A 15,824-nucleotide genomic window follows, 5' to 3' on the forward strand; every position below is an offset into this window, starting at 1 on the left:
AGAAGAGTGTCTCTACAGTCCAACTAATTCAGCCACACCCATGTAAATCAATCCCACACACACACACACACGGTGGTCACAACACAACCGTCAACATAATAGCTTAGTCTCTGAATCAAGAGCAAGGAACTACAGTCTGACACACAACACTTAAGAAAAAAACTGCAGGTTTATTGAATCTGTATAACAGTACAGTAGATATATTGTGACCTCTCATTGATAGCAAATTGGGCAGCAGTGTTTGCAATGTTCATTTAACAAATCACCGACAAATCATACACATACACTAGGAGAGAGACTTTCCCATGCAATCACTTGACAACAATACCTGTAGATCCATCACTTCCATTTCACAATGATTAAAATGGAATCTTGAATATTTAATCACTGCTTATAAGACCCACAGTACAGTTGAAGAAGGCCGTAACTTGGTCTTGGTCCATTTAGGTAAAATTAGAAAAAATAATGAAACACTGCGTACACATAAGGTCACTTAAATGAGAGAAAATGGAAGTATATAGGTAGTCTTATAAAGCAAGTCGTCAAGCTGTTGCGATAGTGACTCTGTGACTCTGTCCTGGTATGGTGATTGTAGTTGCTGATGGTACAGGGACGGGAGGGGGAGTCTGCGCCTGCATTAACGCATCGTGACAAACTCCTCAGATGAGGTGGGGTGAATGGCAATAGTCTTGTCAAAATCTGCTTTGGTCGCTCCCATCTTGATGGCCACAGCGAAGCCCTGCAGCATCTCGTCGCAGCCCAGGCCCTGCATGTGCAGCCCGACCACCTGGGGAACAGGAGACAAGTCAAAGTTTTGAAAATCACTGCAGTAGTTGGTGCATGCAAGAGTCAAATATAACAGCAGCGTCAACTCATATCGGCTTCTGTCCAGGTAATAATAATGGCCTTAAAAGGAAAATTCCACTGTTGAATACTCTCGCACTGTTATATATCATCAATCTGTGATCTTCAGTGTATTCTGGGAGATATTTTGTGATGAGGTTTTTTTTTAATTTATTTTTTTGGTATTTTTCTTTCCCTCAACACGCGTCATCTTCTTCAGTTAGTAATTTCCTATATTTCCCAGAATGACTTTCAACAACCACCAGAGAATGGGCGTGAACTTAGGCGTAAGAGATAGGCATCTTTTGACTTGCACTAATTGGAAATTGCTGTTATCCGTCAAAATGCTGACTCTTACCTTCTCCTCCTTGCCCACACACACCAGCTTCATGATGCACTGAGTCTTCCTGGTTGTGATGGCATGATACATTGGAGTGAAGGAAGTCTTATACGTTTTTACATTCTCCTTTCCTCTGGTTTTAATGGCCTCCTCTGTGACAAACATGAATAAAGGTTAAAGCGTAACAGTTCCTCTCCTAGTGAATAAAACGAAGACAGCATTTCCATTTGCAATCTAGACACTCTCATCCAGAGAAAATTAAAATAATTGCAACAGTAGAATAAGCGGTTGTAAATCCCCATCTTCAGCTACAGAGGATGTTAGAAAATGTCACAGAGTTGGTTCTTCAGAATCTGTACAACATCAACAGACAAACAAGGACACTCAGGCACTTCCCAACATGGAAAAGGTGTTTGTTTAGGGCTCTACCCACCTGCGGACATGTTGGGTAAGGGCACACTCACCTTCCGTGAGGCCCACCGTACCGATGGGCGGGTGGCTGAACACCACTGTGGGAATGTTGGAGTAGTCCACCTTGGATTCCTTCTTGCCCTCAAACAGTCTGTGTGCCAGCTTCCTGCCTGCAGCAATGGCAACTGCCCATACACACAAGATATATAAGAATGCAACTCTAAATATGTCCAAAGGCAATGAATTCTCTCATTTCTATCCAGCAAAACCTATGTATTTATTTTTGCAAATTAAAGGGGCAATAAGAAAGACTGTTACTGCCCCATAGGACAAAATGCAATAGCAAGCAATATATCTGCAGGGGTTTGACAGGGTTGACGGTCAATATCAATGACTCAACAATTATTTCGCAAGGTGTTGAGATTTGAGGCTTACAAAAACTCCCCACCCACTGGAATTTCGAGACACTCCAGCTCAACAATGACGGTGTTGGAGGTGAGCGACTGGAGTCTCTAAACGCATCAGCCACGCCTCGTTATCAAGTCAAACAACAAATACCGGTAGACTTTTAGAGTTTTATTATTACAATATTTTGCACTGTGATTCATTACCTCTTTACTAGACATTTCTGTTGGATCTCTGCTCTGCATATCGTGCGCACGTGACAGTAAATCGTGGCCACGACATAAATTATTTTTCTCCCAATGGCCACTCCCAGGCTCCATACTTACTTGTCTATTGTGAACCATGACTTTGTTGTTTTTGTGACCAAACAGCCAGACTGTTGTGGGTTGTGCCAGAGACAATTCCTACTGCTTCACCAATAGAGTTGATGATGAAGGTCATAGATTACTTAATTCCCCGTTTGTCTGTAAACTAGGGTTAGACCGCTATTGATATTGGCCTTTTTTATATATTGGATATCAGCCAGTCATGATTTTCTTTGCACATTTTACTGATTAATTTAATTGTTCAATATAATTTTTTATAAATCAATTATTTATTTAAAGGCCTGATGTATCCCAGTGTTTATCCTAACACTGAATAGTGGGCAGGTGAGGAGCTGCTAACCCACCTAAAAGAATTTCATTAGTCTAGTGAGTTTTGGTGTCACATGATGGTCTGAATGCTGTTTTAGAGTCGTTTCCACCCTGACAAGAATAACACTCTGGGGGATATATAGTTGGTCAAACATAAAGATATTGAATATTGGCACAAAATATTGGCTATCGACAACCTCAATCTGAAACGTCTGGTCTTCCAAAACACATATTGGTCAAACCCTACTGTAAACATCATTGCAGTTCAAACGATGTCCTACCAGGTGTGAGAAGGGCCTTGCCACAAACATCCCCCACTGCGTAAATCCCCGGGCGGGTGGTATTCTGGAACTCATCCACCACAACATGGCCTTTCTCATCTGTATCAACACCCTGCCAAACATAGAAGAAACAAAAAATCAGAAGTTAGCTTATAAATTAGCAAAAGCAAGACACAGCACAAGAAAAACAGGGCAGTTCTGAAGCGGGCCATTACTCCCTTTGAAGGGTTTGAGTAAGCTTTGAATTGCTTTTGCTGTAACACAAACAAAGAGAACAGACAACAATGTAAAAGATGACATACTGAGGAATCGATGTATATGTAAATGTATTGCTTGGATGCACAATGATTAGATTAATAGAGAAGAAATGTGATAGCCATATTTCTGCTCTCCCCATTGCTATACTCAAGCTGCAGAGCTGCTGATGGTGGCCACCTATGGCAGCAAACTGGAACATTATAAGGAGTAGAGGCTCAGAGGATTTCATGTAAACCAGAATACTAAAGAGCAGAGACAACCAGACACTCATCGAAAAGTGTGATAACTTTCAACAGTGTTTCATGGTCTGAACATCTGCCAACTAAGCTTTCTCAGTCAGAGGACAAATATCACTGGGATGACAGGCTGCTGTGGCCATCAAACACCCTGACCAATGCACAAATGCTGCTGGGAAAAAGGCAGAGACGACCCTGGATGACGCATCGCTTTCCCTCCACACCTCCTTCAGCGTGATGCTTTCTAGCTGCAGGTTCAAGGTCTCCTGTGTGTGGAAGTGCTGCTTTGATAAGCCATTCAAATTCCTCACCATATCACAGGTTAGCCATTAAAGGGGACATTCAAAAGATGAGGTATTAATCTGATACATAGTAATGTAAATTTAACTTTGCATGTGTTTTTTCTTTTAATCTGACCACTTCTCTATATATACTAGCTATGTTGATGCACTGTAAATAGAAGGGAAGGAACAGGGCTTTGACTTAACCCAGAATGAAATGCCCCTTTAATCCTTGGTTAACTTGGTTCTTCATCCTGGGCTAACAAGCATTTTACGTGTGCCAATTCCAAAGTGGGTTAGCCACAAATCTGTAGCCGTCTCTGCTCTGGGTGCCAACGATTTACAGTCCAGTGTGTCACTCTTTCTTTCTTAAGAAGACTATTAATTGATTGATGTGACGCTTCCAGGCAAATTCACTCAGTCCCATGTCTGGTTTATTTTGGGATCTTCATATCAAGTTGTTAAGTCCTCAAACCTTTCCTCCTATATTGTATTATTGGTTGTAGTAATTTCACAGAGCTGTCTTTATGCTGCGTCAATTGATTCATTATTTCAGAGTATTTGTAGTGCTGAGTTGTAATATTATAATCTATGAAGATAGTTCAGCAGCCAGGAAGAGTGTGACACTAGGAATACTAGAATGATGTTTTAAGAACATCTGCCTATTTTACACACACAGCCTAAATGTGAATTGCGTTTTGTGAACATCTGCACATCCACAGCATCCAGTTTAAATGCCATGAATTTACCATCTCGCTGATGTTGAGTCCAGAGGTGTTGGGTTCTCTGCCGATGGCCCAGAGGAGACAGTCCACTTCCTGGACGGTGCTGATCTTCTCCTCGTCGTTCTTCTTCTCTGGGTCTTTGGTGACGAGCGTGACCTCCAGACCTTTGTCTGTTTTACTCACCGACTTCACCTGAGAATTCTTCCATAGTTCTATACCGGAGTTTTGCAATTCTTTGGTGCAGTTTGCACTTATCAAGTTGTCAAAGTTCCTCAACACCTACAGCAAGAATATGAAAGGATATGAAAACACAGTACACGCTTTTGAAAATCATATTGCAGTATTTCAGTGATGGCCCGGTGATTCTCCACATTGTTTCTCACCCCTGTCTGTCGAATTATGAGGGATGTTTTGGAGCCCAGGGTGGAAAGGATGCCTGCCATCTCCACTGCAATATATCCAGCTCCCACAATAAGAGCGCGCCTGTTGGGGGAAACAAATCTCAAATTACAGGAACAAATATTCAACAAGACATGCAATAACCAAAAAACAGATTACATGAAAAGCTTACTTTGGAAGGCTTTCAAGTTCAAAAAAGCCATCGCTGGTGATGCCCAGACTCGCCCCTGCAATGATCAACAAACAGAATATTTTTTTTACATTTGTAGTCCCATCTGCTTAATAGATTGAATGAAATAACTTCCTACATTTACAGAGGCTGCTGAAGCACAACAGAGATTTCCACAAAGATAATTAGAAGCTAAGTAGAAGCTAATTATGTCTTACCTGGAACATCAACGTCACTCAAGACAGAAGGGCGCCCTCCGGTGGAGATGAGGATGTGAGGCGCTGTGTACTTCCTCCCATTGACCTCCACAGTCGGCTCAGGATCATCTGTGAACCTGGCATGACCTTGAATAGTTTCTATTTTAGCCTGTAAGGGACCAGATATGTTTATTATTTTACCTGCAGATGAACAGTAAGTTGGACAGTACAAATACTGTGCACCACAGCAATAATAAGAACTGTTAGTCATCATCAACTACTAGGGAGGGGACGATATATCGAAATTCAATATATCGCAACACAAAAATGTGACAATATGTATTGTGGGGCAGAAAAATTATTATTATATTTTGCTGTAGTAATCACAAATGGCTTTCCCACAACAATTTCACAAGCTCTCCATACAAATTATATTATTTGCACTTTGTATTGATATTTTTTAAATTGTTTACATTCTAGCAAGTCAATGCCTTCACTAGAATGATTTGTGTCTCAGAAATAAACATAATTCTGCACAGTCAAACTTTGTTGTCATTGAACTTTTATTTATTACATCGTACCGAATCGTCAACCCCGTATCGGTTATCGAATCGTGTCGTGAGATAACTTCCCATCCCTATCAACTAATTTTCTTGATTTGAAAATCATTTCAACATAAACAAAGCATGTCAGATCATTTCTAATTCAGTGAGGATGCTTAGAGGCAATTTTAGAGAAAGCCAGATGCTAAACTTGATTTATGACCAGAGTTAAGAGCAAATGGCAAAAAGGTTAGGGGGAAAATTAACACATGCATTAGTATTAGTAAAAATAACTTACCTTGTCAAGGTTGTTGCGATAAATGTGATTCAGCCGACTGACATAGGCATCCCTTTTGGCCTTGAGAGTTCTGCAAAACACAGGGCATGATGGAAGATAAGATTTATTTACCCAGGGAGAGTCAGCAACACCCTGCTTCACATTAATACACTAACACACACTCACACCTGGGAGCTGCCCAGTACAACCACAGCTTTCTACTGTTAGTCTGCTGTTAGAGCCGCTCCACTTTCCCCGACTGCTCCAGGGATTCAAACTGGCAACCATCCATCTGTTCACAAGCCCACAGCTGTCTACACAAACTCTGAGACAAAATTATCCAGGCAGCCGAGGCATTTCCTGTATTTGTAAACAAAACCCACCAAGATCATAAACAAGTGTCTTAGAATATGACGCGTTTTTCCATCTATAGAAAGTTGACAATTCCAATAACTGTTATATACCATCAATCTGTGATGTCCAATGGATTCCAGGAGCTATTCTGTGATGAAGTGTTTTCATTTACTTTTAGGTGTACCCACTTTACCTCAACTTGCCTCGTCTATTTGTACTTCAGCTAGAGATTTCCTACATTTCCAGGAATGAATTTTGATATCCCACCAGAGAACCTGCCTGGACTTGCTGCATTCAACGGTGACTTATACATGTAGGCTGGAGAGAACAATGGCAACAGTAACAAAAAGAAAAAAAAAAAGAAAGAAGGAAGGAAGAAAAAGAGAGCAAGTGTTTTTTCAGCTGAGAAAAGGTGAGCGTCACTTCTCTGCCTGGATGGATTTCTCCCTGTGTGATTGTTGAACGTCGGTGCAAAATAGTGAGTTTAGAAAGAAGCGCTTGCTCTTTGATTCTGAGGGACTGACACTAAAAAGTTGACGTTTACTGTTGATGTTTTAGCTGAACATTTTTCTGTCAAAGTGCACTGTAGCTGTGCTGGAAATAACTCAAAAAGCTGTCACATAGCTGTCTATGTTTGACAAATGATCCATGGGAATGAGAAATATACACCACCAAACAACAACATGGGCCCAGAAATGCATGGTACATTGCAAATAGCTGTTTTTAACAGTGTTCTAGTCTTTTAGGGTGGATTTTTCCTTCAATTTGGACAAACATTCCTAATAGTAGAAAATAAGAGTGTTTGCTTACTTTGCCATGTAATGTTCCCTTAATAATACATTTCATACTGTAAATTATTAAGTGTATCGGCCCCTTGACATATGTTTGCTCTAGTTTTGGCCACTCCTTCCACTCCCCTATCATTCACAGCCACCTTGGGTTAACTATGGGTCTGGTTTAACTGCTCCACACAAAGATAGAGAAGTAGGTTAAAGTGAAGCAACAAAAGACTCGACAGACAGAGAAGTGGAACTATGAAACGGACACCTTCGTTCCAGGAACAACCACCGCGGTTTACAAAGCAGCTCATTGTTGTTGCAAAAAAAAAAAAAACACAGACAGATAACTTACTCCCAGTTGAAATGAGTGTGTCCAGCATCGAAGCCGTAATCAGCATGATCATGCAGATACTCGGCGTGAACCGCTGCATTCCACATAACCTGTGAAAAACAATGTTTAGATATTTCAGTTGACATCTAGCAAATTTTCAACCAAATTAACAAACTAGTCTGTCTCTGTTGAGTTCAAACACTGCAAACAATACCTTCTTAGGGACACAGCCAACATTGACCTAGAGAAAAACAGGGAAATAAGTGAGACAAAGACAATGGTGGAGCTTAAGCAAATAAAAACACCAGACAAACAGGAATATAGATAATCGAGTAAAGAATCTCTTTAGCCTAACCCTACAATTATGTGCACATTACTCTACTACAATATGTTGTGTAGTGATAAATAAAAAGGTGGCTAAACTATGACTGCCAGTCTGTGTTCATCATAACGCAACCAACCACAAATACTATCAGAAACCATCTATATTTCCAGGAAATGACTTCTTTATTTCCCTTACAAAGATCTTATCCTCATGTTACTATATACTGTGTTACTTCCTTGAGCTGTGTTGGGTATAAACTGGGTTTAGGTGGATTTCCCTTCACTAAATTACCCTGATTATGTGGTTTGCATTTGCACAATTCTTAGGTCATATGAGCTAATTTCCTCATTTGAAAACGCAAAGGAAATTGGGCAATAAATTTGAGAAACTGGAACGGCTTTGTTCAATCTAAAGCAGTGCTGTTGTCTGTGTCAGACAAATCTACAGCAGTCTACCATCTCACCAACACCTCATCATAGACCAACTGAAAACGAAATCATACACTGAATCTACAAAAATAGGGAGGTCTTCCTGATATTGAGTTGCATCTCAGTTGTCTCAAAGATGAAAAATCCTTCTGTAACTCGTCTGCTTCATCTACATCTCCTCCTTTGTGATTGGTATAGATTTAATAAGGGAAATCAATAAGGGATAATGGCTTTTACCTGGATTCACCTCATCAGTGTACTGAAAAGAGCAAGTGTCCCTAATATTATGTTCATTCAGTGTATATACCAGTGCCAGAAGGCTGCTTACGCACTGGGTCACTGCCAGGTGCTTTTTTACCTCCAACAAACCACAACATTACACACAAAAAAACTTCCACAAAAGGAGTCCGGAGGCTTCGCAGTGAACCTGGCAACTAAACACGTGTGCGGATAGGTGACTGACACAATAGCTCAGACAGAAAAGTGACTAGAACCAGGATAACTTTTTGTTGTTGTTGTTTTACTCACGCAGGTACCTCCGAGTTTGTGGCTCTCGATCACAGCGGTCGTCGCTCCCAGCTCCGCCGCCCTCCGGGCTCCGGCCAGACCTCCGGACCCGCCGCCGATCACCAGAAAGTCGAACCGGGTTGCTGAATCTGCGGCCATGCTGCGACGGATGAGACTACGAGAAGAGGAAAGAGGCTGCTTTCTGAGGATAGACACCGGAGCTAATTGCGTTCGGGCTAACTGGATTATTATTGCCATAACCAGGAAGCCCGCAATAGCGCTTGTGCCACACGAGTGGGAATGGGAGGGTCAAGTGAAAGCCAGTGCTGTGTCATTATGAACAGAAACAATGGTGTTGTAAATCCCAGAAACAGTTTTCACAATAGTCATGGTGATCCTCACACGGGCCGCAGTATGAGGTTACAATAACAGATGTTAATCACAGCATGTTGTGAATCAAGAATTTAATAAATTGATAGTGATGGCCACGGTTTAGGCTTGTTGTAAAGTGGAATTAAAGGCATCCACATCCAACAACTGCTCACATTATTAGGAACTGAGTGTAAAGTCTGTCCACCTATACTATTTGTCATAAACAGGTAAGATTACTCACCTTGGTAATGCCAGTGACACTGATACAGCGTCAGAAAGCAGTCTGCCGGTTCTTACAAACAGCATATTACTATGATTTGATTAATTTCATTTTAATCAGATGCGTCCACGGTGTGCCAGTCCGTTATTTATCTCTCTCGGGTCACTTTGAGAAGGGGAAGGCCTTGGGTTTACGTTATCACAGCAAATACAAAAGCTGTAAAATACTTCCTGTGTCACTGTTGGATAAACACACAGTAAACGAGACCCGTTCAAATTAACGGGTGTTATGAAACAGCAGCAGAGCAATTAAAGTCTCTAAAGTAAAAAGATTGCATGATAAAAAGATTGAACAGCATCGGAGAGTATCAAATTTGTCGTGCTAGGAAGTTGTCATCTAGTGGGCGTGGATATCCCTGGCTGTCCAATGAAAAACTTTACGTATTTTCCGTATGCAGATTTGAAGTCTAACGTCAATATTTCAAGGAAAGAAAAGATATTTGTGCTGTGTTCTTACAAGAATACCGTCTACGTTACGCACAATTCCTCAACTGTTGTTAAGCAAGCTAGAATAAAAAAAATACTTCTTCCGGTCACAACTTTCAAAATAAAACCATTATTGAAGAACGTGTGTGCGACGTTTTTGTGTAATACGAAGTAACGAAGATATGTAAATATGCTAAATATATTTAAGGGAATAATATTAGCAGATCAAAATACTTCAAATACAATGGAGTATTCTTTTTCAAAAAGTGACCCATTTTACGCCTTTATTTTGAAGGCAAAATCGATTATTTTCCGGTGTGTTAACTAGTTCTGGGTAACTTAACGCAGCTAAAGCGATGTAGCTCGGCTGGCCGTGTTGACAAGCGTTACCATTAGCTCTACATCAATACATTTTACATCGTTCATCTGAAAAATATGTAAATGATCAAGACACTGGTGTCCAACAGCGGCGGCGGGTCGGCAGGTATGTACCCGGGATTTTACTGTTTTGATTTATGTAAACGTTAATGTAAAAATGCGGGCCTTCTTCTGCGACCCCCCCTGTTTTGGTCAGTTAGGGCCTTTCCCTTGTGTTTATATCGGAAGAGTCCGCGGTGCATTGGTTGGATTGTGTTAATTGAGCTATCTGTATTCAGGTTGCTTTACCTGATTGTTATCTTTTGCTACGCATACAATCCGTGGTGAAAAGAAGAAACAGCCGGAAGGGGAAAAAATCCTGCATGATGTGTTGTGTGAGAGCGGGGGAGGGGCTTTAAAGGCCTTGTCTCCAAGCAGTGCTGTGCCCTGTAAGGTCACTTCACTGACAGCCTCTAATAGTTTGCTTTTTATCATTTTCTATTCTCAGAGAGAAGACCAACTGTCAATCCACTGCTGCACCGGCCTACACTTTTCTCCTAAGTGATGAACTCCAACCATCAGGTGGAAATGGATTTTTACTCCAGTAAATAGTAACGGCTCTTGAATTTGGAGGATCAGCAGCTGGATGTTCTGTGGAGTTAACCGCTAAACATGAAGCCAGTCAGCTATCCCAAGATGACATCGTCTCTGAATGGTGGACATAAAGATTTAGGCTTGGACTGTCTGTTGAGTACCTCGAAAGTGATGTATTGTGAGAAATGTGGATTTGTATCTACAGACACTACGGTGTTCAAGAACCACATGTTGGAGCATATGGGAACAAGATTTTACTGTTTTTATTGCAACAATGTCTCATACAGTGAGGCGGAGCTACATGTTCACCTAGAACAGCACACCACAAAATATCCATACAAATGTCAGCACTGTGGACGGGGGTATATGAGGAGGCAGTGCCTTTTAAAGCACGTTGAGCGTTTTCATGTTAAAGCCAGCGGTCAAGGACTCAATAAGCCCGACATGACAAAAATCACGCATGTCCCCGTCTCCAGTGCCTTACCAAGAGTGCCCAGTGCTGAAGCATCGTCAGTGAGGCCGACTGTTAAGGTTACAATACCAACCACCATTACACCTCCAGCCAGGCTAGGCAAAGACAGACAGGGAGGTAAAACAGTGGACATAAATGTACCCAGTGTCTCCAAAGTTGATGCTGAACTGTTTTCCCCTCTAAATGACCTCGTTCAACACAATAGAGCTCTAACTGTTTCGCTTCCAGAAGAAGTAACCATCCCAGCTGGCTGCTTGGTTGAACTTGTTGAGGTCAAAACTGTCAATGGGACCAAGGAACTAAAGCTTAGACTTGTGTCTCAACAAGAAAATGGCTCTGTGATAAAGGACAGTAGGACCACAATCTCACAGAACACTACATTGGGAAAGCCATTATCAACTACATTAAACAATCCAAACGCAATGAAGTTTGCAAGTATGGGGATGTGCACAGTAAACAGGAAACAAGGTGAAACAAAGAATCTGAATGTCCAGCGTCCTACAGTTATTCCAACCAATGTTGCCAAAAACATCCCCATTCAAGTAAGCAAAGAAAAAAGTGCAATCAAAAGAACACTGCAAGAAATGATGAATCTGAATGTGGACAGTCCAGCAGTTGTTCCCACCAAGGTTTCCAAAAGCATCCTGAACCCAATGAGAGAAGGAAATTGCGGGATCAAAATTACACAGAGAGAAACTGTGAATTTGCATGCAGCACCTCCCGTAATTATCCCTGCCAAGACTGCCAGTCAGTTGCCAGGCATCCTAAATCCAGGAAACATGGGGATGTGCGTATCCCAGAGACCAATGGGAGAGAAAAAGAATTTGATTCCAGGACATCCCACGAGTTTCCCACCTAGGATGATAAGTGACATGAAACGTACTCCTCAAGATTTGCAGGTGGCTGTGAAAGAAGAACCCAGGGAGATCCGCCCCAAGGACAGCACTACTTCACATGTGGCAGTGGGCCAGAAACTACAAAGTCTGAAATCAGCCTCTCCTTCCATGAGTGTTCACTTAACTGGAAATGCCCCAGGAAGATCTTCAGCACTCTTGGTCTGTAAGGATAATGTCACTGCAGATCCATCCTTCCTGATGTCGCACATTGCGCGCAGGACTCCGATTGATCCCTTATTAACCAGACAACCTAAGGTGGAGGGAGGCTCTGCTCTCACAGACTCAAAGACCACTGCTTGGACCCAGGCAGGGAGATGCAGCGAGAGGGTATTTGAAAGAGACACGTCAGAACCCGAGGGTTTTCCGGTTATCTCGTCTGTGTTTTCGTTGAGTCAACAACCAGGGGACGTTCAAGGCTCCATTCAGCCGCTGGTAATGGCTCTACGTGGCATAGTGATGAGTAAAAATAACTGTTCGGTCACGACCACACCAGATCACATCAAGACCACAAATGTAATCACAGGGCGTATGGAGGACCCGCTAACATCGGGATACTGTGCCCAGGTGGCCACAAAAGATGTTTCCTTCAACCACAAGCAATTGTTGCCGCAAGAGTCCAGAGAGACTGTGAAAATCGAAGACGCGGATAAGTGTGTCCAACACACACAAACGTTAACTGAGAACCATGACATCAAGGAAGAAACAAATAGTGCCATTACAAAGGACAATAAGTGCAGTCAAAGTCCTGCTCCAAAAGCACCGCCCTCAGTGACTCAACAAGAAGCTATGTCTACGATTGCCTCACACACGGATGCATCTGTGACTGAAGGCCCTCTACAGCAAACACCAGAATCACCAACAAGCGAGCAGGATATCTCTGCAAGATTCTTGACAGTCTCTTTGAAAAGGATACAAGTAGGCTTGTGGAAACAAAGCAAGAAACGACTGAAACTACGAAAGATGTCCAAATCTAAGACTCAAGCTCCCATGGGTGGTCTAATTGACAGTGGAGTTCTTCACCCAACGCCACTGAAGGAGGACCAACTGGTGAAACGACCAGGCCCAAACCAACCTGTGGTGGTGCTCAATCATCCCAAACCCCAAGTTCCCAAAAGGGGAGCAAGAGCGACCACTGTTGCTGACACAGGAACCTCCGAGGTCGTTCCAAAGTGCCAAATCTTGAAGATGAGGTTGAGCAAAGTCATGGGGCAGAAATATGAGGTGATGGGTTGCACCGTAAGGGTTTTTCCCTGAGTTGCTTAGACAGTGTGTTAATGGACATGAAAATTGTAAATTTACATTGAAATGACAAGTACCACAACAGGATGATGCTGACATTAGAGAATGACAAAAAAGTCAAGCATTTTCTGTATGGGAACATAAGTGGAAGATGTTGACATTTGAGAATGACAGGACATTAAGTCAAATATTGTCTATATAGGCATGGTAAACACTTCATGTGCAATGCAGTTTGACTGCCATGAGTGATAGAAGATGGATCACCTACTGTAGTAGTTAGCAGTCACCGAAACGCAGATATTAAGTACTGTAAGTTTCAGAAACAAGTGTTAATATTAGACTGAAAAGTCATCTTGGATCATTGGTAATGCATGTGCTGTATATACTGTATGTCATTTTACGAAGATACAGTTTGCTTTCTCTTAAAGTCCCACCTGTAGCCACTTGGCAGAGGAATTTTGTTTTCACTCCAACTCATTTCACATGGGGATGCAAAATGGAACAAGTGAAAGCAGCTCAAAATGCATCATTGCTATCGCAGAAAAACACGTAACTGCAGTTTTTAGCTTTTGTTTCTTACTTGAATTGAAAGTTTAAATGGCCATCTACATGTTGAATTCTCATCACCCCTGGGACCTTGAAACCTGTTAAAACCCCATTGTATAATTTCAAAAATACATGAGTATCAATGAGAAAATGTGCATTCTTCATTCCTGAACCTTTTGCAGATGTGTGTTTTTTGTCACTACACAGCATTATGATACCGGTGTGTTCTTGTTTAAAATATAATCATGATGTATGAGGTTCTAGGCCTATGATGAAAGTTATAGGTCTTGGTTGCCCACAGTTATATCCCTCAGTTATTGTACATATTGCTATGAATATAATATGTGATGCCTGGTGTTCATACTTTGTCTAAAGAATAGCTAACATTTCATGGCCTCTTCTGCAACATTTCTGTTGTGCATTACTTTCTTAGATGTTAGTCAAACATTGCCAAGTGTCTGAAGCTGCCGTGCAGTCATCAGTCTTTGTTATAAACAATATAATTCTTTAGACAGTGTTTGATAATTCACTCTAAATGTTTTACCTTGCCTTTCTTTCACTCATCTGTGTGAGAATTCATATTCCTGTTTAGTGGAAACAGAAAGTTGTTTTAATTTTGAATATATTTTAAGTGTCCATTATCATTGTGTTTCATGCTTTTATATAAGCACGTGTATCTTTTCATATTTTTTTTTTTAATTAAAACAAAGTAAACGTTGTCACAGTTTGTATACCCAATTAGCTTTTACCCAACACACTTGCATCACTTGAGATGCTCATGAACATAATATAACCTCTGTCAAGGAAAGTCAAGAGCTTATGGATTCTGACATTCCTTTGCCTGAGAGAAAAGCATTAGAGCCTGTTGACATGAGACAGCAATGCCCCTCCTTAAGGGAAAGGCCTGTCTAAGTGGCTCTGCTGTTGAGGGAAAGCAATTAGGCAGTTAGGTGAGTGTTTGTCTGTGTGTGTGTGTGTGTGTGTGTGTGTGCGTGTGTCACTGAGTCCTCTACTGAATAGTCCTCAGATGAATGGCACAGTGATACAGGCAGATTTAATTCCCTTGTGGCCACGCGCCCATGTCTTTATCTCAGAGTATTTCTAGGGTCCCTCATTAAAGGGAGGAGCTGGCTAAGGGGACTTGGACTCCATAAAGCAAGAGTTTGCTATTGTGTGCTTGTAACTTTTGTGTGTTGAGAATAAACCCCCGTAAAACCTAGTTACTCTGTGTTTGTCATCTTTGGTTCAATACCAAATGGCATGAAAGCAATACAAGTTTGAAGTTGAATAAATTTGGCAGAAGTCTCTCAGTGAGGGAAAGTAGAGGAGAAGAGGGAGACTCAGCTGGATGAATAATTTAACCAGGTAAGACTATATTACGATTATATTACTGGTAGCTCAAAAGGCATAGTCTCTGCCCTCTTCACTATGTAATGTCAAGGGACTATTAGAGGTGGCTTGTTTGCAAACAGGCTAAACACACTGAGAGAACCGTGGGTCTTGGAGCTCTACTGCTCAAGCCGGTCGAGTGTCACGAGTGCAGTCAGGGCGGTGACCTTTGACATGCACAGTTTGAAAAAAAAACAAGTCTCACAAAGATGTTTACGTGCCCCAATAAATCATGTGTTGACTGGGTTAAGCTTACTCTGATTATGACCTTACTCCAGTTAAGATGATCAGATAAAGGCATTTACATGACAATTTCAGATAAGAGTATTGTTAAGATTGAAGTATTAGTCTGCCTGTAAACACACAAACAGAAGAGAAAAATAAAAACTTTGTTGACAACTTTTTTCATCAAAGAATCAACTGCAGCTGGTGTTTGCAGTCAGTGAAGTCATCATCAGCAGCTTCAGGTTAATGTGCGAGCAGCAGTGCACAACACCTTTGAGAGGTGGATTGCGTCAGTGGGTTGGGTTG

At 41.5% G+C, this 15,824-nt stretch overlaps 2 protein-coding genes across 6 annotated transcripts; one reads left to right on the top strand and one right to left on the bottom strand.

Moving 5' to 3' along the window:
• Positions 1 to 150: 150 nt before the first annotated feature.
• Positions 151 to 9,652, bottom strand: gsr (glutathione reductase). Of its 4 annotated transcripts, XM_071531782.1 has the most exons (13): positions 9,337 to 9,652; positions 8,745 to 8,898; positions 7,678 to 7,704; positions 7,485 to 7,573; positions 6,021 to 6,090; positions 5,202 to 5,349; positions 4,987 to 5,041; positions 4,799 to 4,898; positions 4,440 to 4,694; positions 2,916 to 3,027; positions 1,648 to 1,779; positions 1,202 to 1,335; positions 151 to 787 (listed from the first exon to the last, which is right to left on the bottom strand). In XM_071531782.1, the coding sequence occupies exons 1-13, from the start codon at positions 9,399 to 9,401 to the stop codon at positions 638 to 640; spliced, it is 1,491 nt and encodes a 496-aa protein (XP_071387883.1). In that variant the 5' UTR covers positions 9,402 to 9,652; the 3' UTR covers positions 151 to 637. The 4 variants fall into 4 exon arrangements, 3 of the variants coding, with proteins under 3 accessions (XP_071387883.1, XP_071387881.1, XP_071387884.1); XM_071531780.1 differs by lacking the exon at positions 9,337 to 9,652 and having other exon boundaries at positions 8,745 to 9,026; XM_071531783.1 differs by lacking the exon at positions 9,337 to 9,652 and having other exon boundaries at positions 8,753 to 8,858.
• Positions 9,099 to 15,038, top strand: LOC139654655 (uncharacterized). 2 transcript variants are annotated; one of them, XM_071531779.1, is made up of 2 exons: positions 9,099 to 9,322; positions 10,666 to 15,038. In XM_071531779.1, exon 2 carries the CDS (start codon positions 10,830 to 10,832, stop codon positions 13,371 to 13,373), a length of 2,544 nt encoding a protein of 847 aa, XP_071387880.1. In that variant the 5' UTR covers positions 9,099 to 9,322; positions 10,666 to 10,829; the 3' UTR covers positions 13,374 to 15,038. The 2 variants fall into 2 exon arrangements, with proteins under 2 accessions (XP_071387880.1, XP_071387879.1); XM_071531778.1 differs by lacking the exon at positions 9,099 to 9,322 and adding an exon at positions 10,145 to 10,284.
• Positions 15,039 to 15,824: the final 786 nt, after the last annotated feature.

The sequence above is a fragment of the Centroberyx affinis genome, unplaced genomic scaffold (assembly GCF_046629955.1).
Source record: "Centroberyx affinis isolate AG114_WGS23_722 - 3 ecotype Tasmania unplaced genomic scaffold, CSIRO-AGI_Caff_v1 ptg002132l_1, whole genome shotgun sequence".
Taxonomy (NCBI): domain Eukaryota; kingdom Metazoa; phylum Chordata; class Actinopteri; order Beryciformes; family Berycidae; genus Centroberyx; species Centroberyx affinis.